Raw genomic sequence first — 23532 nt, forward strand, 5'->3', positions numbered from 1 at the left:
AATTATCATAATGTAATGCAAAAATAAAATAAAATATCCATCAAAAAATATATTTTGAAGGCAAAATATTGAAATTCAGAGTAATCAGTATTTTAATTCTTGGTAAAATACGACTCCATTTTACTGTTACTATTTTTTGAAGCATATGTCTTAAATACCACGACCACCATTTTTGGGACAAAAACGATTATCTTCTTCATCGTAAGAGTAAAGCACACAATGAGTTTTTAAAATTCCTTTATATTTGGATCAACACTTGGATCGCACCACTTTGCACACTACTGTGGAGTAGTGTGCAATGAGACTGAGTGATGCTTTAGTGTGTCACTGAGTTTCTGTGGTACTGAACACACTTACACAGGTGTTTCCTGTGTGAGTGTGTGTGTGTGTGTGTGTGTGTGAAGGAAAGAGACAGAAAGAGATAGCGAAATAGCAAGCGCATGTCAGCGTTACATTGTACAGTATGTTGAGTAAAAGACAAAGAGAAGCTTGTGAAAAGTAACTGTCAATCAGTTAAGTGGGTTAAGTGTGTGTGTATGAGTGTGTGGGAGGGGCAGGGTGAGAAAGAAAGACAGCAAAAAAAGAAAGAGAGAGAGAGGGAGAAAGAGAAGTCTAACTATTGTGTGAACATGAGTTTTATATTGTATGCACTGTAAAAGACAAAGAGAAACTGAGCTTTTGAATTGTAATAGTGGCAACAATCAGGGGCGTGTGTGTGTGTGTGTGTGTGAGAGAGAGAGTTCTTGCATTACAAATGGGGGAGAGACGGGGGCAGAAAGGGAATGAGAGCGGAATGAGCATGGGGGAGTTGCAGAGAGTAAGATGGTGAGAGAGAATGACAGAGGGAGGGAGACAGAGAGACAGAGAGAGAGAGACAGAGAGAGAGACAGAGAGAGAGAGAGAGAGAGAGACAGAGAGAGAGAGATGAGGCATTGTGGTAGGCTTGTGGGAGAGCGCTGTCAGAAGTGTCACACAAGAGATGAGCGCTCTGACCACACCAGGCAGTCAGGCTGAACTCTCGCAGCATACAGTTTCTCTTTGTCTCTCTCTTTGTCTTAATCTCAGAAAACAAAAATTAGCAATATGTAGAAAGTCATTTTTTACATCTACACTCAGATTTGATTCTATTGACATGTAATCAACAAGAGTAGCTACTACTGCGTAACTTAATTACAAGGTAAATGCTAGAAATGTCCAGTTGATTCCTTGCCAGCTGTATCAGACAATAGTCAACTTGTAAAAGACAGTAATCATTTGAAGGTGTGGTGTTAGTACTTAATACTCTTTCATGTTTCATCTCTATCCTCTACAACTGTGGTTTTCAACCTGGGGGTCGTGACCCCTCATGTGGTCGCGAGGTCATTTTGGAGGGTCACAGGACGATTTTTGGGATAGGAAAAAATCATATTTCTTCTATACAAATTTATTATCATGCCTATTTTTTATGACTTTTCTCTTTTTTCCATTGTGAAATACTGAATCGTTTTCAACCTTTACGCCTCCTTATTAATCAGATGAAACAAACTGAAAAGGGGAAATCATTCTCTGGTTGAACTCGCTGCATATGTAGCCAGTGACGGGGAGTCGAGAGTAGGCATTGCTTTGTTATAAGGGGTCATGAGCCAAAAAGGTTGAGAACCACTGCTGTAGGACAAGACGTTTTTGCTGTTTTTATCCTACAGTGAAAGAGAGTGACGGCTATGCAGAAAGACTTTGATACAAAACTTGGATTGTTCACTTCAGTCTAAGTATCCCTGCCTGTGTGTATGTACATGAGTGTGTGTGTGTGTGAATTGTGTGAGTAAGTTAGTGTGTGTATATGTGAGTGAATTTGTGTGTGTATCTGTGATGGAGTGATGGAGTGACTGAGAAAATGAGTGGCTGACTTTGTGTGTGGTTTTGAGCTTGTTATTGTGTGTATTCATGCGTGTATATGCATGTAGGCTATATGTGTACACACGTGTGTGTGAGTGTGTATGTGTGTGACAGGTTGCTGGGATGTGGTTAGCTGGTTTTCAGCCTATCCTTGAAACTTTACCTGTGTTGTATCTCTCATCCTCAGCAGCTCCGACAACCACATGAGAAAACGGAGAGAAAGAGCGGGAGAAAGTGTGAGGGGGGAGGGACAGTATTCTACATGTTTCTGGTAGTTTGGTCTTTCTGTGCTTCCATTATCACTCAGTTGTAACATTAAATCTGCCTCACACACTTTGACACACACACACACACACACACACACACACACACACACACTGGTTCTCTCAAAGAACCGTCCTTCTCTCTCTCACATACATACACAAACCCCCTGACACACACAGACACACACACAATGTCATGTACATGCACACAGGCAGGCATGTGCACACGCATACACACACATACACTATATAGACACATAAAGGCTGAAGCTACACTCATATGATGCAAGACAGCTGTGAGTGTTGCCATAGATACAAAGGTTTACAGTCATATCTATAATCTAAACCATCACTGCCACACTATACAGTCTCCCCCTCTCATCCTGTGTGTGTGTGTGTGTGTGTGCGCGCGCGCTAGCCCTGCCATTGTTCTCACCATTGCTAAGCTGTCTCTTGCACGTGTTTATTAACTAGTATACTGTTGTTGATAGGGAGAAACTGGATATAGAATGTTCACTTGTGTTTGCAGTTTTTTCACATCATTCTGAATTCAACTTTATGTAAATACTGTATTAGAGACACAGTAGCTGTGGTTTTACAGCGTAATTCAATGGATTTGTAAACAATTCGACTGAATCATCATTCCTTTGCATTCAACGTCTTCCAAGTGATAACCTGTAGTAAACTACTACAGTATGATTTGACATTGGTAGCAGCTGCGGCCTACATATCCATACAGAGTGTAAGTCCTGTGTGAGGCAGAGAAGTGCGCTTCAGCAATGGATTTCTTGTTTGCGGAGTGCTGAGCCAAAAACGAATTCAAATCCAATACGGCTACTCAAAAAAGAGTGAGGTAACACATCCAAAATTGGGTAAAAATAACTGGATACAATACTCAAAAATGTACTCAAGAAAATGTATTTTATCCATTATATTTTTTCCAGTTTTGTATGTGCTCTTGTTAGAATCTAAGTCATATATGTGACAAATCTTGAATGAAAAATAGTGTTAGAAACAACACATTGCCCAAGAGAAAAAGTTACAGATACGAACGAAATAAACTTGTGTGTTGATGTGCTGAATCCTTAATTTAATGTAGGCCTAAGTGTAGTGAGTGAATTGTTGATTTTTTACAAGGGGGTATGCATTTAATAATTTAATGAAACAGAATGCAATAAAACAAATCAAAAATCCACTATAGGCACAAGTTTTCAACATCTATTCTATTCTAACATGACTTCAATAAAATTTGTAATTTAATCACAAGTGGAAAAAGTAGAGTTAACGTTTATGTTCCGTGGGCCGTCATTTGATTCCAAAAAAAAAACAAATTAATTGACCTTTTAAACAATATGAGTCAAATATCAAGTGTCTCAAAATGTCCAACAGCAATTTGTTCAACTTCCTCGTAAATTTGTTTCACTTGGCAAATTAAGGTCATTCAGGTTCTCTTATATTAACTGAAATACATAAATTGATCGGCATCAGTGAAAATGTGTTTAAATGCAACCAATGTCACAGTAAACATCTCAAACAATAAAAAGGCAGCTTTTAAATAGATTTGACAGATAAGCATGACAGAAATATTTAGCCTATGTACGTATAAACTGAGTTGGCTTGTTTTGCCCACCCTTTTACCTCAGGACTTTATTCCCCGGTCACATGTATAATGCACGGAAGAGGATTAGGGCCACATGTGTAAGATTTATTTGAGTTCTGAGATTGAAGTCTTTAATCTGAAATTAATGTCAGAATTCTGAAATTAATCTCAGATCTTAAATAATTTTTCACGTCACCCTAATCCTCTTCTGCAATAATGACATGGTATCCTCTCAAATAGAATATAGAGCCCTAATGCAGCCCGCTTCTCCCATTGGTCTGTCTGAGCTGACACCCACAGTATTTAGAGTTGATATCATTGCTGCCAGGCCACTGCCTGTTCCTCTCACTTTATTAGGACTTTAAGAATGCAGTTATCCTAGTTTGATTTTGACAAATGTGAAAATAACATTGTAAAACCTCCATGGCACTTTAAAAATGAATGACTAGTATGTGTCATATTACTTATGGCACAGGCACTGAATTGGTTTGCATTGCAATTCAAATTGGGACTCATTTGTTGATATAGTCCCATCCTGATATATTAAGATATTTGCCTCTTTTTGATGTTCCTTTTTAAAAATCAACAGAGAAACCACGTATATATAAACATTTAAGCTTTGAATGTTTCAATTTAAATAAAAGTTTTTCATGACAAAAGTTTTTAAGGGCATATTTCTGAAACCCTGACAAATCCTCTGAAGCCCCAGTTGAAATACCTGCATGGTTATGTACTGTGGTTCACTTTAAAAACACTTTGATCAGAGGAACCGATCATGAACTGAGCCAGTTCTCTTCACTTCTTCTTCTGTTCTCCCTGGATCACAGAAAGGTTGGGCTACCACTCAGCAATGTTTCCATGAGAGTGTATCAGGATGCATTGCACCCTCAGACAAAATGAATGCACCCTCAGTTCTAAACAGCATTCAAATAGAGGGGAGTCAGGGGAGACGGCACACTCCATAAGCAGGAAGGGCCCCCGCATAAGAAAGAGAAGTCAAAACTTGGGGGGTCTTAGTTCCACTCCAGCTTGAACATCGTGATCGCACCGATATTGTACAAATCTTCGAGGTAAACATCCCGTGACGGCCCGAGCGTCCACCCAGACAAGGTGAAGGGTCAAACGACGTTACACTGGTTTATGTTGAAAATCCGTCGCCTCGCCTGCTTCCTGGCCTTGTGCACGGCCGTCCGCACCGCATGCTCAAACACCTGCTGCACACCACGGTTGCTTAGGGAGGAGCACTCCATGTACCCTTTAGCCTGCACTTCATGAGCCACACGTTTCCCCTCTGCCGCCGAGATGCAGCTGGCCCGATGCGCCCCCGTCTCCCGCAGGTCCGTCTGGGTCGCCACAACCAGCACCGGCACCCGGGGCAAGTTCTCCCGAACCTCAGCTATCCACTTGTGTTGGATGCTGGCCAGCGAGTTAGGGTTGGCCACAGAGTAGCAGATGAGGACGACGTCGGCCTGCTTGTAGGACATAGGCCGGATCTGTCTAAAGGTGTCGTTACCTGCCGTGTCCCACAGCCCCAGGCTGATCTGAACCCCGTCCATGTACACGTCCACCCCTGTGTTTTCATACACCGTGGGCTTGTAACTGTCTGGGAAGGTCTCCGACGTGAAGCGGACCAGGAGGGCCGTCTTGCCCACTGCGCTGTCCCCCACCAGGACACACTTCACCGACGTCTCCTCCAGTCCGTTCATGGTTGCTTGTGCCGCTCTCAGCTCTCTGGGGGTTTGTGGTTCTTTTGGGAAGACTTTTCTGCTAGGATGTGTGGATCTGGAGAGGTCAGGGGTCCAAGAGGCAGGTACAGGTGGTGACCGCTGTGTGTGCGCTGTGATTCCAAGTGACGGTTGTAGTTTTCAAGTAATTTGTAGTCCAGCCTTGTGGTAATGACATCACTGGAGATGCTCCATCGTACCAACCTATGTTGTCTGTCCATATGTAACTCTCTCCTCAGAGTTCATCAACAAACTTCCCCTATATATATTGTCAGCAACCTGTCAGCAGTGTGCTTGCTATAGGCTCCACGTAACCTCTCGGTTCCTCGGCTCCTCGCTGCTCGCCTCACTTCCGCTTGGTGTCTGCGACAGCGTGATCAGGTTGTGGTTCTTGAAGACAGTCGTTCTGTCCAGACCTCTCAAGGGCGGAGGGGGGGCATCTGCAGAGGGGAGAGAGATGAAGAGGTTGATGAAGAGAGGAGATGTTACAAATCTGAGATATCTGTTGTCACTCTGCTGTCTTACTTAGAAAGGACAGACTGGTCAGAAGCAGAGATGCATCACCATAATAGTTATTCAACTGTTTCAACTGAACTATTCAGTCCATTTCTCTTTAAGTTTCTCTTTACGTTTCTCCTCATAGTCAACTGACAGTTTCTTCTCATATATAATGAGGAAGATGATGGCAGATGCTGTACGGCTTTGTACAAGTTTTGCATGACAATTGAGAAATATCTGTCAAACTAATCAGACGTAGTACTCAAATAAACATACTAGAGGGATACATGGCAGAGGATATTGCCTTTGGTTTTTGGAACACAAATACGATGTAGATTTACAGAGAAAAGTGAAAATACAAAGCACTGAATCTATAACAAAGTATAGATTCAATACGGAAGTAAAGGTTCTTACTTTCGGGTGTGACCTAAATTTCACAGGTTGATCCTGAAGACTTGAGCTGGTGCTCATTAACAATATCAATATCAATGTGTGTTGTATTATCTACTCTGTACATATGACCTAACTGTCTCCTATAAGTCCTACGTTTCTCCCATGAATAAGAGCCAAGTCCTACGTTTCTCCCATGAATAAGAGCCAGTGTTGATTCTACAGTTCAAATGAACATCTGCTAATGAAGAGCTGTCTGTGCCATGGTTCAATACAGCGATATAAAATATTGGTGGTTCCCAAACCTATTTGAGCTGTGATTAACAAAAACCTTTGGTGGTTTCTTGTCACCTCTCAAGTGTATTAAACCACTGGCAGTTTCTTTTAAAGGGCCAGAACTAACCCGTGACCCCAAACCACTTGCCATGACACACAGAGTCTTCTAGTCATGGGGATGGAAAAGTCTCCATAACGTTGATGAGACACTTGTATAGTGTTTTTTCCACTATTCACTGCAAATGCAGAAAAAGCCTTGATCTTACCCTGCTCTCATATCAGGCGAAAGTATTAACAAATAACTAAAGCAAGCCAATAACGATAAAACCCCTCACAGTGCAACTGATAAACTTCTAAAACAAATCAAATCCATCCTCTTGTTGCTCAAATGAAATCATCTGTTGTCCCTGTAACTCACAGTATTGTCAAATATGTTCTTTCACATATTCATAATTATCTATTTGCACTTTTCAAAGTGAAAGAATCCTCCTTGAAGATCTCATTTGCTCCATATGAATGTTTCTAAACCTGTTGAAGCAAGTGAGATTTTTGTCCAGCATTAAGAATTTATTTTCTATATTAAATAAGAGTTAAATTAGATAGAAGTTAATTACATTTAAATATTTTAAATAACTTTGAGGATACGCAATATTTATATACGCAACATTTCCTAAAGGAATAAAATAGAATAGAATAGAATAGAATAGAATAGAATAGAAAGACATTAAAATGATTCTTTTAACTTATGAAGGCATCAGCCACATTGTGTATTATGTAGACAAGCCAAACCGGAGACAAATAAAAAGATATTTACCGTTCTTGTCTTGTCAGTCGTCGTGAAACTTGGTAACAACGGGCGGATGCTGGCTGCCGCCTTCGCACACTTCAGAGCCCAGGCAACAAAAAAGAAGCTTTCAACTAAAGTAAAGGCTACTTTTTAACTTTAATGTGTCTAAATCACTTGTTACCTTAAAACTGAATCGCATCAATCTCAACGAATTACACCCAGACGATGTATTTAGGCACCTCGCCTAATAACGCCAAACTGGAAGGAAGTGAGACGCAGCTCGTTTCTCGCTCCTCCATGCATGAGGATCGTTGAAACATCCGCTCAGTTGAATGTGGAGGTGTGACTGAGTCTTCGTCTTGCCTCCCCCACCACAGCTGTGCTGCAGAATATGGGTGTTATGTGTTATTATGGACGGGTACCATTTTGTTTGTCTCTTTACGCAGCAGCGGAGCGCATCCGCTGCGCACAGCTGGCGCAAGGCAGGAACGAGGCGTTTTATTTGCACTATAGTAGCCCACCAACACAAACACATATTTTGAGAAAAGCATCATTACATGCTTTGTTCCTTCAAAACTATCCATTTTTGATTTGGTATCTGAATTTAGGTCATACAGATTTATTTCAGCCTAAAAATATTGATAACTCTAGTTCTCAAATAAACAGTGGTGGAAGAACTACTGAGATCTTTTACTTAAGTAAAAGTAGCAATACAACAATGTGAAGATACTCCATTACAAGTAAAAGTCCTGAATTCAAAATCTTACTTAAGTAAAAGTACATAAGTATTGGCAGCAAAATGTACTTAGAGTATCAAAGTAAACGTACTCATTATGCAAACTGTCCCCATTTAGACAGTTATATTTTTCATAAATTATTGGAATATCAATACTGATTTATTGACATACATGTAAGCAGCATTTTAAAGTTGTCAACGTAAAGCTAATCTTAACAATTTAGCTATACTTTGGGTAGTCTAATCTATAACAATGCTATTTTATAGTTATTTTATATAAAAAGATGATCAAATGTTTTAAATATAAAATATTGATCTGAAAAGTAACTAGTAACTATCGCTGTGAAATAAATGTAATGGAGTAAAAAGTACAATATTTCCTCTAAAATGTAGTGGAGTATAAGTACAAAGTAGCATAAAATGGAAATACTCGAGTAAAGTACAAGTACAAAATTGTACTTAAGTACAGTACTTGAGTAAATGTAGTTAGTTACTTTCCACCACTGCAAATAAATAAAAATGTGAGTAAACTGTGTTTCTGCTGCTTTACTCCAGGGCACCCTGAGCTCGACCACGTCAATAAAGTAATTATCTGAGCTATATTTTGCAGTGTGCGGACTCTATTTTTCTATTTATTGAGGTTTTCTTCTGTCCTGCCTTTGGATGTGTGTGTTCTGTTCTGTCTCCTAGCTTGGTTTACTCTCCACCACATCCCTGCTGCTTACCAAGGATCCCAAAACTGAAGTCTGTTCCACGGCTTCCCAAACCTTTTCATGTTAAGGACCCTCAAATAGATGCGCTGTAGACTGCGGACCCCCAGATTTTGTCCGAAGGAACCGGTCTGTGAAGATCTTGTGGTTACACAGGACTACATAACTGTGTTTACTGTAAGTGCGGAGGTAACAGTGGGGGCAGAAAAAGATAAAATAGAATAGAATAAAAGGGAAATTAAAATATCGCTCATTTTGTTGTATCCCATTATTAACATTGGTCTCTATTCCTTTATTGACTTTATTCAGGTTGAGTTCATTCAAAAGATGAGAAATATTGCTATGATCACACACGCAAACAGCTCACCCAAAAAACTCTTAAACAGTAAACTCTTTATTTAATAATACAATATTATCTGTAAAACCTTGAGAAAAAATAACAGAGTAAAAAAATACAAATTTCTCTTTATAATTCATGTCCCTGCGACATTATGTACAATCAATAGAATTTGTCAACATGGTTGTGGCAACTTATATAATATCACACAGGTAAGAAAAAGAAACATTGTCGTAAACCTGCAAAACTAGTCTAGCAACCTGAGGAATGCCTATCACTACAAACATGGCTATGGCATAATGGATTAAAAAAAAGCTATGTAGAGAATACCTGATAGCAGCAGAGAGTCTGGAACAATCGACTGGCCTCAAAAGAGAATAAAACTCAACATTGTTGCATTGTTACCTGAGTCAAAATACTTAATGAGCGGTTTCAGTGTGTTGCTTCTAGGAGGCAACGAGTCAACTTCTAAGACAACGTACGGACAACGATTGCTGTATAGGAGTCACAATGGAGGTTGTTTAAACTATGTAATGGCGTTGTTCACCCGTCTCATTTTTCCTCCTGCTGAGCAAGAAGCAGTCTCACACTGTAACTGAAAGGGAAACGTTCCCTTAAATATTTGGCTTGGTGGCTTGGCTTGTTCTCAGAGTACAACCTACTATTAGACCGCATGCAATCACTGCAGAATTAGGGTGACATAAAATGCTGACATTTTGTTTCAAAAATGGCTCCATATTACTTAAAAACCTACATAAGACTCCCATGAGGTTAAGTAAACACCCTATTATACTATTATACATGGACCCTATGGGGTCTCCCAGGGATTCTCCATACATTCTCTTTAAAAAGGCATAAAGGCAAATGTAAAGTAAAATACACCAAGTTATAAAACCTTTCTTAAATATAAAATGTACATAGATTCTAGCTTTACAAATATATACTCATCCTGATTTAACTGTAGTTTTTTCCATTATACATACAAAACGAAAGGCAAAGGATGAATTCAGATTAAGATTCTGGCAACTGTTAGACTGACGGAGGGAAAGAGAGAGAGGGGATGAGCGGAGAAGAAAAATAAAGAGTGAGACAGGGACAAGTGAAAAAGGAGGATGTTGAGTGTTGAGTACATGAGAGAGAGAGAGAGAGAGAGAGAGAGAGAGTGTCCTCCATAGCAGCTTCAGATCGGGTCCATTAAACCAAGCTGCGTTCAGTTCAGTTCAGTTCAAAGAGACCAACACGAGACCTGGCTTTGGCTCAGTGAACCTGAGAGAGAAAGACATAAGAGAGAGCAGGGTGAGGGTGAATTTCTTGTGCATGGGCTTTGTGTGTGTGTGTGTGTGTGTGTGTGTGTGTGTGGGTGTGGGTGTGTTAGTGTGTACCTGTAGTGCTTGTTGGTGAGGTAGTCTATAACGGCGGGGCGGATGCGGGCCACGCCCCCCTGGCTGTGGTTCCCTCTTCCTGTGATAACAGAGAGCTGAGGTCGGCACAGACCCTGCTCGTACTCTACACAGAAAGAGGCCAAAAGACAGACACATACACACACACACACACACACACACACACACAGGATACAGTTAGGAGCAGTGGCGTGCAAAGACTCTGAGAGGGGCGGGAGCAAAATCCTCTAAAAGGGCACCTGGCCTGAGACCCTTTTCGCATGGACTCAATCAGTATTTACTTCTAGATTATGTCACTTGGTTTCTACAAAGTTGCTTGCGTTGATGTTGCCTGGGTCCAGACCTTTGAATCCGCCCACTCCACCGAGTTGACTGATTCTGGTCTGGCATCGTGACATGAAACAGCGGTTTCTCTCGGTTGAAAAATGATCGGTCCAGTGAGCGCCGGGGGGGGCTAACGATTAGCCAATCAGCGCCACGGGCGGGACTAACGCCGTTGTCAAGCTGTTGTCAAGCTGTTGTCAAGCGTTGTCAAGCTGTGCGCCGGAACCAAGGAGGAGTAATAACAACAATGGCGACCGCTGTAGACAAGATAGACACTGCTATCGAGGCTGTGCTAAATCAATTAAAAGTACCAATTACTTTGAAATCCGAACAGCACTCTGCTTTGAAGGCATTTATTCAAAGGGCAGATGTTTTTTTCGCATCAGTGTCGACTTAAAATGACGTTAGATTCAGGCGGATACGTCGGTCTCTAGTGATTGGTTAGGGAAAATCGAATCGCCCTCCTCCACGGAAATCAGTTAGAGTGGAGGCAATGTCAGACTGAAGATGGAAATTGAGTGTAACAAGTTGACAATTCTGTCTGATATCAGGCAAGCGTTGATGAGTACTTGAGTAATTGAACTTTTCACCTTCATCCGCATGTTGCACTGTTCTATCAATAACAGTCAATGTGCAACTCTTTTTTGGGTGTGCAGGCCCTTAAATATTCCTGCTGAAACTGTGCAACGATGCTGAAAGAGGCATTATGAGAGTCATTTTAGTGATAGTTTGGCATGCCATTTTAAAAATATGGCTGATATTCAAAACAAACATAAGCATACATCATAAAATTAGATGTGTGAAATAAATTTCCAGGCCCCTGTCATTGCTTCTCAATGTAGTTTGGCAACTCTCACAATTGTGTTTTTTTCTTCCGAAGGAGCTACAGACATTTTATCTGCACACAGTAGATAAGAGAAGGAGCCACGTGTCTTATGATTTTATAGAGGATGAAAAGATCCATGTGCCTATAAATGCTCACTGCTGACCAATGAAAGCTCTTAAAGAGAGGTGAGGCATGTGCTGCTGTCTATGCTAGCATTACTTTATACACACATTCCCAAAAGTGCAAAGGAGTTTGCTGCGCTGCTCCTATTGTGTTTTAAGTTTTATTGCTGTGTTTGATGAGGAGAACCGTGCTGTAAAGGTTTTTTATGTCTTTTTAATGTTTTACTGTTATTGTTTTTCATTGTGTTTTCACTGCAAATCCTGTCTGCAAACCAAAATTCTCTCATGGGACAAATGTGTATTTATATATATATATATATTGTGTCCAGTACCGGTGGTTTTGTCCTGTAAGACCTGGGCCAGGTGCTGCAGGGCCTCGTCTACATGCAGCCCATGGAGGTCCAGGATGTTCCTGGGCAGCAGGGACGAGTTGACCTGCTCAAAGATCTGGACCGCTGCACGGTGATTGGCCTCACGCATCCGCTGGCCATGGAGGTGTCCCTGGGGTGGGGGGTGCAAATTAATTACTGTTCAGTGGAGCATACTGTTAATACTGTTAATAAAAGACAAGCTGCAACTTCAAAACAAAAAAGAGGAACAATGAACAATAGTAACTGAAGTCAGAAACACAATGTTTCTTTTTTCTAACTAGCGGATTTGTCTGGTGAAGGAAGGATGCAAGACAACAACAAATGTAAATAGCAAAGTAAATAGCAGGAATGGTAAATAACAGCAACTCTAAACTCGTCCTGAATGGAATTTCCTCTCACAGACTCCGCCTCCAGCCGCTTACCTGCTGTGCGTAGAAGGAGGCCACGTCTTTGCGTCCCTGCTTGAAGGCCTCTGCAGCCTTGGTGAAACTCTCGATCTGCCGGCTCCTCTGCAGGCTGGCCTCGGCCCTGAAGTCGTCGTACTCTGGGTCCTCCATATCCTGGTAATGGGACAGGATTGACTCCAAGGGCTTCAGCCTCTGACAAAGATAGGGAAAGAGGAAAGAGAGGAAAACAGAAAGTTAATGGTGATGGATAAATTCAAAGAGGGAATAAGGCTGAGAAATGCATGAGACTCCCTGTGTATGTATGTGTGTGTGTGTGTGTGTGTGGATACCTTGTCCCTCTCCTTGCTGGGTGCTCTGTGGTGGTTGGACCGAGGTGGCTCTGGGGCCACGACTGTCTTGACGGGCCCCTCGTCCAGTAAGGAGCGAAGGAACAGCTCTGTCTGCATCAGACAGTAACTACACAAACACAAACACACAGGCAAATTAGTCAGGAGCACACACTGTTCTACACATAACATACATACCTATAATCCGATAACATATAATCGAAACAAAAAGGGACCTTTGACTTTAGAGCATATCAGAGCCTGTATGCATTATCTAGTTTAGAATGGGAACTGATTTGAGTTGAACTTTGCCTCATTAAGTTCAAGTCTCCAATAAACAAACCAGATAAACTCAGGTTGAAAGCTACATCTAGGTCTCACTTGTGGTCTCTGAAGATGTCCTGGAGGAAGTGCCTGTCGATGGTGGGGAAGAGGGAGTACAGTTGGTTCTCTTTCAACAGGGTGGCCCCATCACGCCTGTCCAGGTCCGCACGACTCTGTCTGGTCTGGAGAAAGGGGGTGGGGCACGAGTTGGAGTTGGTGGGAAATCAGAGAAGTGCAAGCAAAAGAGCAGCATACCAGGACAATATTAGTCAGGATGGTGGTGTGCCAGAAAATATTAGAAAGAGCATGTAAGTGCGTGTGTGTGTGTGTGTGTGTGTGTTTTACCTTCTCCATGTTCTGCTGTCGGGCCTGTTCCTCTGTCATAATGTCCCGGAGAGAGACATGGGGACGGGATGCACTCCAGTGGTCCATGAATGGCATCTCGTCCTGGGCCTGTGATTGGCTGCCCAGTGAAGCATAACCATCTGCACCAATCAGAAAGTGTGCTGGCTGTGTCCCTTCCCATGGCCCAGTTTTGGCCACCTGTGATTCGCCCCAGTGAACTGAACCTAAACATTCAGTGAAAAGGTTGATGTCCAAAGGCAGTGAAAGAAAATTGTGTTAGATTTGAGAAATTAATTATTACAATTATTCAAAAATGAAATACTAAATTCACACAACATTATTGATCAACATATTTAGATGTGATCATTCTGTGATGCTCCATGTGTTTTGGGTGCGTGTGTGTGTGTGTGTGCACTCACTTTCCTGAAGCAAGTGGTAGGAGAGGGCTGCTTGTCTCTGCCTTTCCTGTAAAACACATTTCAGTCAGATTCACCAACACACACACACACACATTATCGCAATTACTCTGTACACTTAAGACGCACTTTGTACTTCGACCTTAAACAAGAATGTTAGACTGTTGTTGTAGCTGCACTGATAATACTAAACCATGATTAAATATTTAAATATGGCTGCCAAGTATTCACCAGCTCACCTGGATGGTGTCCTTCCACTTCTGGTGGAGCTGCTTAGCCAGGTTCAGGTCCATCTGCACTGCATAGTCATCAGTGGAGCATGCACCTGAATATTATGGACCAGAGAGGGAGCAGATAGTCAACGTGTATATCAGTAATCACTACTAAACAACTACTTTACAAAACTCTGTCTGTTTCTGCATGCATTCTTCAGTGTGCATGTGTGTGTGCTGGTTACCTGGGTCTATTCCCACAGGACCAAACAGCTCAGTCAGCTGTAATGCCAGCTCGGTGGGTAGTTTCAGCTCCACGCTCTGAATGTCCAGGTGGCGGCTCCTTCGCTCCTCCCAGTCCCTCCTTTCTTTCCGCCCCTCCTTTTTCTGCTCTCCTCTCTCAATCTCCTCAATCTCCTCCAGCAGCAGCCGGGTGATCTCGTCCATGCTAGACATCTCATCTTCACCATTCTCTTCCTGTGTTTCCTCAACTAGTACTCCATCATCTGACCACCCCCTATAAGCTATACACACTCTCTCAGATTCCTTGCTTACAGTCCGTGATGTCACTTGCTGTTCAGCGTCTTCACAGCCCTCTCCTTCTTTCACTGCTCTAAGCGGACTAAGTGGTGGTTGAGGAGATTTTAGTAAGTGCAATGTTTCATCAGGATGATCCTTGTTTGTAGATGTAACTTGAGAGAGTGCACCTCCAAAACTTAGTAAGTCAGTGTTGTCAGAGCTCTCACCTGAGTCATCAACTGTTCCAGACTCCTGAGTCACCTCCAAAACACCAGCTGGCCCGGACTGTGGCCGATCTTTAGGGTGAAGCTCATCTAGCATACTAGGACACAACCCAGTGTCTGCAGCCATGCCTGAAGCTCCACACAGCCTGGATGTATTCTGATCACCTTCACCCCCAGCACCTTCCTCCTCCTCCGTCCCACCGTCCTCGTCCCTAAAGAACCTCTCTCCAGAGTCCAGCAGCAGGTTGGTGGTCCACTCCAGGTCCTGATGGCATTTGTCATACAGATCTTCCAATGTATCAAAACTAACTAGTTTAAAATGACGGCTGAGGATACGCAGGCTCTCCAGTCGGCCTCTAGCGGCCCCAAGCTCTTTCTCCTCCACCTGTGTGCCTTTCTCATGCACCACACGGTAGGGGACCTCTCTGTGGCCGGATGGGTGAACTGCAACCGCTGCAGAGACGGCGCAGGACAGCTCGGGCATGAAGCGGGACGGGTCGCCAGACAGGACCGTGATGTCACCGGGGTGGCTGCCCGCAATGACAAGCGGGTCATCGGGATTGTCATGGCGATTGAGGCGCCAAAGGAGGGCAAAGTCTTGGGGGTCTGTCTGGGTGGGGCAGCCTGTGTCTACCATAGAGATAGGGGAATGGAGTGACTCTGGGTTGGGTTTGGGAATGGGATCAGGGAACAGGTCAAGGTTGAAATTGGGATCGACACTGGGGTTCCAGTCAGGATTAGAGTCAAGTTCAACATCTGATTTAATACCATCCTGACTGCTGATTAGGTTTTGGGCTGTGGTATTGTCATTGAGGGTTTTAGGTGAGGAAGAGGGGCAGTTCTGAGTGAAGGTGAGGGCTAACTTGCACTGTTTCCCTGACCTGCGACCCTGGCGCTGCTTTCTCTCCTGACTGCCCACACTAAAAAGGCTGCTTTCTGCTTCAGTGCCCTCACACATGGGACTCTGACTGACGTCACCAATATGGCTGCCATCAGCTTCAGCACTAACCTCAGAGAGAGAGCCACTATCTGTGCAATAATGTGTGTCCTTGTCAGTATGACCAGCATCAGCTTCTGCACCAAACTCACCTCCAATATTGTGGCTTCTGGCTCTATCTTGGCTTACCTTTGCCTCTGCAATTTCTGAGATAACCAGCGAGTCAGCACTGAGAGCTGCAAGAGAACCACTGAGGTTCCTAGTCTCCAAACCCACGCACCCCATTTCTCTACCAACCTCTAACATGTGATTATTCCCTCCTATGGTACTGCTCTCTCCATTTTGAAGTTCACCTAATCCTAATGGGATTAGGTGTGGGGGTTCCCTGCATACGGAAGAGTCGGCTGCCTTCCAGTCTAACACGCAGTCAGGTAATTCAGCTCTACCACTGTCACTCCTGTTCATGTCTTGCTCGCTTTCTTCACTATATCTATCTCCCTCAGACCCCTGACCCGTGCTGCCTGCCTCCCCCTCGCTCTCTGATTCCTCTCCAGAACCAAGGGAAAGAGCGGATTCAGGGGAGGAGCCAGTCTGAATGGCGTCTACACCTGTCTGAATAAGATCAAGAAGCTTCTGGAACTCTGTTACGTCAGGTCCTGGCTGCACTTTCTTCACGCTGTCCTGGTAATCTGCTTCTTTAGCCATCCCTCCCTCTTCCTCCCTATTTTGCTCTCTGGGCCTTTCTCTTCTCCTCACCTGTCGCTGCTGCAGCCCACCATCAGAAGGCCAATCCCCTACAAAATCCAACAACTCAGGCCGTCCCTTCTCTCCCCCGTCCCTCACCATCTCACCACCTACTGCTCCCTCATCCTGAATCCCTTCTTTCTCCTCTCCCTCTCTCCCTGATTGGTTGGTATCCTTCACCAGATCAGCAGGCTCCAGCTGATCGAAGTCAGACCTCCTGCTTCGCCTCTCTCTCCTCACCCTTTGACCAATGGACTCAGAGAAAGCCACAGGCATTTCATCCCCACGGTGATCTTCGTTCAACACTGATTCCACGATACAGTCGGGAATTGCCTGATCTCCACTTGGATGATGCAGCTCTACCTGGGCATCCAATTTAGAATCCAAAGCCCCCAAATCCATCCCATCATCCTCAGTGGGAATTTCAGGGTTTTCCACCACCTCTTTGCTAGGGAGGAGATTGAGCGATTCAGTGGAGATGGGGCTGCTGTCTTCCAGCGTTCCCATCTCCCCAGAACGACCAACAGACGACACGTCGGGAAGAGAGGAAAACAGCTGGGGGCGGGACTTCTTACATTCCTCCGTCAACCCAGGCTCTCCTACTAGGTCAGGGCGAGGGGTTTCAGAAGACAGCTGACTGGGGAAAGCAACAGAGGTGCGAATGAATGTTACAGTGAGCACGTTTGTTGATATCCCGATGTAAAAACTTTAACGTGAATACCACTGCATTTCAGCTTTAAAATATGTTGCTATTGCACTGTCCCAGTACATAGGAATAACATACAGTATTTTGTTTTAGTGAACCTTATCGTTTCTCTTTATCTGCCATCAACAGAAATAGGAAGAGTTGATCCCGTCTCAGGGATTAACTCTTCCAATTTGTTTGTCTTATAACTTGAACAACAACTAACAGATTTGTTTGGCTTGTAACTAACAAAGCTATGATTATATAAAGGTTGGTGGGAGTTATTATTTAGGCATTCTGGTCGTCCACAGAAATAGTCTCTCATTCATTGTCAGTGGATCAACCCCAGGATGTCCATCAGTACAACATCACAGATTCAAGTCTTGTTTCTCTGGTTTCTACATGTGGGAGAGACTTGTTTATGTTTGGACTAACTTGGACCATCCAGTGGATCCTCACACTAGGTGCTATCCCCCAGTAGGTGGGCTACATTTGCTTTTAATGTGAGTAAGTAATGTGGGCTGGTGACACTCACTGTACGTGTCTGTTCTCTTCCCAGAGACGCTGTTTCCACTCAGGAGGCTGTGAACCTATGATGGATTGGACTGAGACGAAACGCTCATAGCCATCCAGCATGCGTCGGATCGTTTCCACTGGCACATCATGCTTGGTGCGTCTGTATATGAACATACACACACAGACAAACAAAGACAAACACACTATAGTAAATAAAACTGCCTCCTACAGTTTTTTTTACTCATTTCATCTTGAAAATTTAGAAAGTTGATATTCCAGCTTCAAACAACATGCTATTATAAAGCCTCTGTCTCTCTCACCTCTCCAGTTCTCTGGGCTTGTTCTTCCACCAAGTGTCAGGCTCTCGGAACAGCACCTTATATTTATGTTTCAGTGCCTAAGACAGACACAGGGACCAGCTTTATTTTTGCAGTTTGAAATAAAGCTACGCACACAATGTAACACTAGTTAGCGTTGAACCTGTTTGGTCTAAATTAAATACAATACCTCAAACGATGCTGCTGTCTACTTGAACAGCATTTATCATGTGATGTGATCTGGCAAAATCTTCCTTTGTAATAATAACAATGTACTTGTGTTACAAAAGATTCTCAAGACTACAAGTATGTAAAACCATATTGCAGGCTGCATGATACAGCAGCATAATGGCAACTGTGCACTTAATACAAAAAGTGCTGCAGTGGAATTAGTTAACCATGGGAGATCTGTTACCATGCTGTGTGTATTGCTGGCAAGCTGACTGACCTGGACTACGTAGGGTCTCATCTCCCAGCCCTGCATATTGGTATTGTCAATGATGATGGGGTTAGCACCACTCTCAAAAGCCTCCTTGGCTAAGGGATGAAATTGGCAAAAGAGAAACAGCTGAGAGAGCAGAGAAACAAAGCACTTGGACGGAAATAATGGCAATCAATGACAGTGATAAAAAAAATGATTTTCTGTTTCTAGATTTTCTCTTGCTATTATCGTGTTGCTCAACCACTTCTTGTGAAGAATGTGTGTGTGTGTGTGTGTGTGTGTGTGTGTGTGTGTGTTTACCTCGCTTATGGTTCCACTCATGAGCCTCCCCCAGAGCAGTGGGTTCAAAGTGATATTCTCCATGGCGACTGAAATAGTCGTCAGTGCACAATACAGCTCCCCCTGGGTTATGCTCCAACATGGCTCTGTACAGACACACATGGACAGACATACATATAGAGGGCTTTCAGGTGATGTAACACTCCCTCTGACTGCTGCAGTGAAGGTCTCAGCTCTTGGTCAACAGTGGCTGTGAGCAGCTGATAGCATTTCTAAATGCACGACTCAGCAGTCTCAACAGAATTCAATAGAAACAGTTATTTGACTGAGAACTAATCATTTCGCCACAGACATATCTGATCAATTTTGTGTTTCAATGATGTTAACTTGTTAGGTAGCTAATCGTGGTATCTGGTTTTCAAACTATCACTGTCCTGTCACTGACATATCTGATTTGAACAGTAGATTTCCTATTTAGTATAAGCTAGTGTTAGTAGTGGCTAGGGTTGCAAAGGGGTGGAAAATTTCCGGTAAATTTCCGGAAAGTTTCCGGTAAATTTCCATGGGAAGTTAAGCTGGGGAATTTTGGAAATATTCCAAATTGGAAACTTTCCATGGGAATTATGGGAATTTATGGGAATTTATGGGAATTAATGGGAATTTATGGGAATTAACTGGGAATTGAGGGTAATTTAATGGAAAGGTATCATATCCAAGCATAAATATTTGTTTTGTTATAAGCAGACATCCATCCAAAATAATACAATTAAAACAGATTTATTTGTAAGTAGAACTTTATCAAGTGTTAAATATTTTATTGAACAATCAATTCTTTCATTGAAGAACAAAAACATGAATGTTGAGTTAAATATTACTCATCCCCCCGACCCAACCCATTCATAAATTAACAAAAATGCACAGGAATGCACAGTGCATGTAGGGGGCGTGGTCTCAATAGCCCTGCAGTAAGCAGTGTGCTATGTGTGCATGTGATTGAGGAATAGCATAGATATTCAACTGTACTTGCATGATACCTGGTTGTTTTAGTCAGGATTATGCTAAAATATATTTTCCCCAACTATATTTAAGTTCCCTATTAAGAGCATACCTTCAATTTAGTAAATTCCTGGTTTATTCCCATAAATTCCCATTAATTCCCATAAATTCCCGTTAATTCCCATGGAAAGTTTCCAACTTTGAAAATTCCCGGAATTTTGCAACCCTAGTAGTGGCTAGTAGTTGCATGTTAATAATAATAATAATAATAATAATAATAATAATAATAATAATTGTATTTATATAGCACTTTTCTTAACAAAGTTACAAAGTGCTGAACACCAGAAGATTAAAACATATGACATAAAATAATTACAAGAAATAGCATAAAAATACATTCAAATAATAAAAGCCCACAGAAAAGGAGAATAAAACAATTAGGAAAAGGCAAGTTTAAGTTTAAGTATGTTTTCAATTGTGATTTAAAAGCAGTGATAGACTCGGACCTTCTAATAGTCTCAGGCAAGCCATTCCACAACTTGGGACCGATGTTAACATTAACATCGGTTGCTCTGCTAAATTAAACTACTGGCTAGTGAGTGAGCTAACAAAGCCCAAAAACAGCTGTTTGTTCTGAACTGAGCTGACTCTTCTCTGGCTTCAACCTGTAGTGCTTTGGAGTAAATACTAGGAACAAAGGGGCAAAGGCTAAAGACAAGACAGATTACTGTATCACAGAAACCAAAACTTGCAAACAAAGCACAGACTTTTCACTTTTACTTTCACTACAACATTACTGAATCGACTTACACCCACACCACAGCAATCTTTTTAGGTATCTCTGTTTTTCTTGCCTGGCTGTTATTTATTTAGGCATTATTTGCACATAACCAATTCACTGAACTCCCATGATGGCGGGTGGTCGTTGCTAGGAGACTTGTACAGCAACTGCAAAACTTCTATAATACTGAACAGCATATAGCATACTACTAAAGAGCCCAGCAGACCGCTGTTTAAACTATCTCAACATACTTACCTGGCCAAGGTTGTCTTGCCGGATCCTGGAGCACCGCGCAGCAGCACAAGCACCTTCCCCTCCACACGGAGCCTGCTGTGTGGGGCGGGACCCCGTACAGCGGCAGGCTGGGCCCAGGACTTAGGAATAGTAGCGGATGGTTTGAGAGGCGCTTTACTGACAGGCCCCTGACCCAGCCAGTGAGAGGCATGTCTGGCTGGAGCGTCCCAAGCGGAGGGTGTTAGAGCCACAGGGGTGATGAAGACAGGCCCCTGGTTTCCATGGTTGCGGGGACAGAATACTGGCGCTTCAGGGTTCCAGCATGATGTCACGTTGCCAAGTGGCTCCTGACTCGCAGTACTCACCTTAGATCTCGCCCCTCCTACTATCCCTCCTCCTGAGGGTACGACCCTAGTCCTCTCTGAAGCAGTGTGCGGCTGGTCTTGCTTTTTATAAACCTGGAATGCTGAAGGACGTCCAGAGGCTCCCAGGTCCAGAGAGGGTTTGGGCTTGTCTGCAGGTGTTTCTGCTGTCAGATGGGTGAAGTCCAGCACTTTCTGCTGCCCACTGATGTCCTCTTCTTCCCAAAAGCTGAGCTGGTCAAGCGGAGAGGAAGCTCCAGACGCTCGCTCCACCAAGGCTCCTCCTGGGCACGGCTGCCCGACAGAGGGCCCTCTAGCTCCAGGCTCCAGGCTGGACTGAAGCAGCTCAGGGAGGACCTGCTGTGGGACTGGTGGCGGAGGGAAAGAAGAGAGGGGGGCAGCCACTGACAAATACTGACCGCTAGAGAGCTCTTCCTTGACCCCCAGTTGTGTGGTCAGTGTCTCTAGCTCCTGATCAATCAGCAGGTCAAACTCTTCTGTCAGGGGGGAGGTGGGGGGACGAGAGGAGGGCAGCTGTGATGGTTCGGGGGGGTTTGGGTCTGGCACAGGTTCAGAAAGGTGAGGGTTGAGGAGGGCTGCAGCAGTGAGCTCAAAGCCGGAGACGCGGGAAGGGAGTGGGCCTGCATCTTCAGCAGCCACGGAGAGCTCCAGTAGAGAATCCATCGCATTCTCAACTAGAGAAGAAACAGGGACAAGACATGAGGACAAAAAAAGAGCAACTGAACGATTCAAATGTAATTAACCTACTTCTTTCCAATTACATAATTTATTCATCATTTTCTGTTATAGGAAATCATCCACAGTCGCAACTGCACAACTACATTGCAGGGGCAGCTAGGTGTCAAAATACTCCCCTCTTTCATCTTAGCCACCTTATGTAATAACATAGACCACATGACCTGAAAGCTAGTGCAGCTCAGGCAGCCTGTGTTGAGAAGCAGGAATTCATCTCCCACACCACAGTAATACGTAATGGGGTTGGGGGGCTTAGTCATTTTAACTTTAATAACTGTTAATATGACACAGGTAGCAGGGGAAAGAAGGTGCAAGACTGGACAGACAATTGCACCAACCGTGGTGCAACTTTAAATGATTGCTAATATTATCAATAATGTGACTGGCAAGTGATTTTCATGGGACCTCCACTGTCTCGTTAAGTTAAAGACACCCCTCCCCTCTGAAATGCACCCAGTCTGCTAACTAGCTACCCAGCTAACTGGTTAGCTACATTAAACATTTCCAGAAGTTAGACTGCAAGTTGGATATCTGGCCCGGGACTTCCGTGTGTACTGCTACCTTTGAAGTCACATTCGGACAGCACGATGTAAATGACCTCGGGGTCCAAGTGTGAGAACATCTCCTGCATGTTTCTGACGATCTTCTCCTTGTCGGAGCTGGACAGCGAGGTGCTGGACAGAAAGTTACTCGCCATGGCACCGTCATTCCCCTGTGGTGGTCGGTAAGCCGAGTTCGTGTAGCCGAGGCTGCCCTCGTCTGACAGCCCGGGGACTCTCGCGAGGCTCTGTCCGTTTTTCTTTCGCCGAGGCATTCCGTGACCGAGTTGTAGCCGCTGGTTGCTCTCATTAGTGGCTTCACGGAGCTAACTAACTAGCTGGAGGGCTGGGGGAGTGTGGTCTACAGCTAGAAACATGCTGTTGCTGTATTGGTAGGGTAACGAGAGCAGAACAGCTCAAGGTTACGTTAGCTGACAGCGCTCCAAGCGGCGAAATACACTACAGAATACAAACTGTCAAATTAGCCAGAGACAGACAAGATAAGACCGGAAACCAAGACGTTTTGCCTTCAAAATAAAAGGTTGCCATGTTATTTGAGCCTTATTCGGCCTTTGTGAATAAACTGTAGCACTGCTGTGGATTTTAATGGACTTAAAGAGAGACATTTTTCCAAGTTGTTTGGTATACGTTTTGTGTTTGAGTTTTTGACAGTCCATTATGTATAGCAGCATTATATGTATGCCTGGCCTCGAATGTGCTGTGTGGGGAGGATATTTCCAGGGAACAACAAAACATTCTTTTTCCATTTAATACATAGTCCTTTATAAATACATTATTTATTTTTACTTGGTACTTAAATGTTGGCACGTATGTGTTCGTCGATAAAGTTCTGTTTTGAAAATTTAGACCGGAAGTTTCACACTGATTCAAGAACTGATCTTGAAAAATAAAACCGACAACTAAATCCATTT

The 23532-nt window shown here is 43.3% G+C and overlaps 2 protein-coding genes across 2 annotated transcripts; both read right to left on the bottom strand.

Moving 5' to 3' along the window:
• Positions 1 to 3307: 3307 nt before the first annotated feature.
• rhoh (ras homolog family member H) lies at positions 3308 to 7730 on the bottom strand. Its single transcript, XM_071540969.1, has 2 exons — positions 7441 to 7730; positions 3308 to 5902 (listed from the first exon to the last, which is right to left on the bottom strand). Exon 2 carries the CDS (start codon positions 5442 to 5444, stop codon positions 4857 to 4859), a length of 588 nt encoding a protein of 195 aa, XP_071397070.1. The 5' UTR covers positions 5445 to 5902; positions 7441 to 7730; the 3' UTR covers positions 3308 to 4856.
• A 1505-nt stretch (positions 7731 to 9235) lies between these two features.
• On the bottom strand, positions 9236 to 22789 carry n4bp2 (NEDD4 binding protein 2). The gene is made up of 16 exons (XM_071541088.1): positions 22623 to 22789; positions 20965 to 22000; positions 18954 to 19078; positions 18660 to 18748; positions 18215 to 18291; positions 17914 to 18054; positions 14515 to 17330; positions 14297 to 14382; positions 14061 to 14106; positions 13642 to 13865; positions 13354 to 13478; positions 12976 to 13102; positions 12662 to 12838; positions 12201 to 12369; positions 10579 to 10702; positions 9236 to 10462 (listed from the first exon to the last, which is right to left on the bottom strand). Exons 1-16 carry the CDS (start codon positions 22756 to 22758, stop codon positions 10417 to 10419), a joined length of 5544 nt encoding a protein of 1847 aa, XP_071397189.1. The 5' UTR covers positions 22759 to 22789; the 3' UTR covers positions 9236 to 10416.
• Positions 22790 to 23532: the final 743 nt, after the last annotated feature.

Source organism: Centroberyx affinis, unplaced genomic scaffold, assembly GCF_046629955.1.
Source record: "Centroberyx affinis isolate AG114_WGS23_722 - 3 ecotype Tasmania unplaced genomic scaffold, CSIRO-AGI_Caff_v1 ptg000214l_1, whole genome shotgun sequence".
NCBI lineage: Eukaryota > Metazoa > Chordata > Actinopteri > Beryciformes > Berycidae > Centroberyx > Centroberyx affinis.

Bases quoted from the DNA above. Each gene is read 5' to 3' on its own strand.
- rhoh (XM_071540969.1), bottom strand. From the start codon at position 5,444: ATGAACGGACTGGAGGAGACGTCGGTGAAGTGTGTCCTGGTGGGGGAC.
- n4bp2 (XM_071541088.1), bottom strand. From the start codon at position 22,758: ATGGCGAGTAACTTTCTGTCCAGCACCTCGCTGTCCAGCTCCGACAAG. The intron at 18,749-18,953 runs GTAAACACACAC...TTCATCCCTTAG, and splicing joins TGAGTGGAACCATAAGCGAG to CCAAGGAGGCTTTTGAGAGT. The intron at 17,331-17,913 runs GTGAGTGTCACC...TGCTTTCCCCAG, and splicing joins GAAGAGAACAGACACGTACA to TCAGCTGTCTTCTGAAACCC.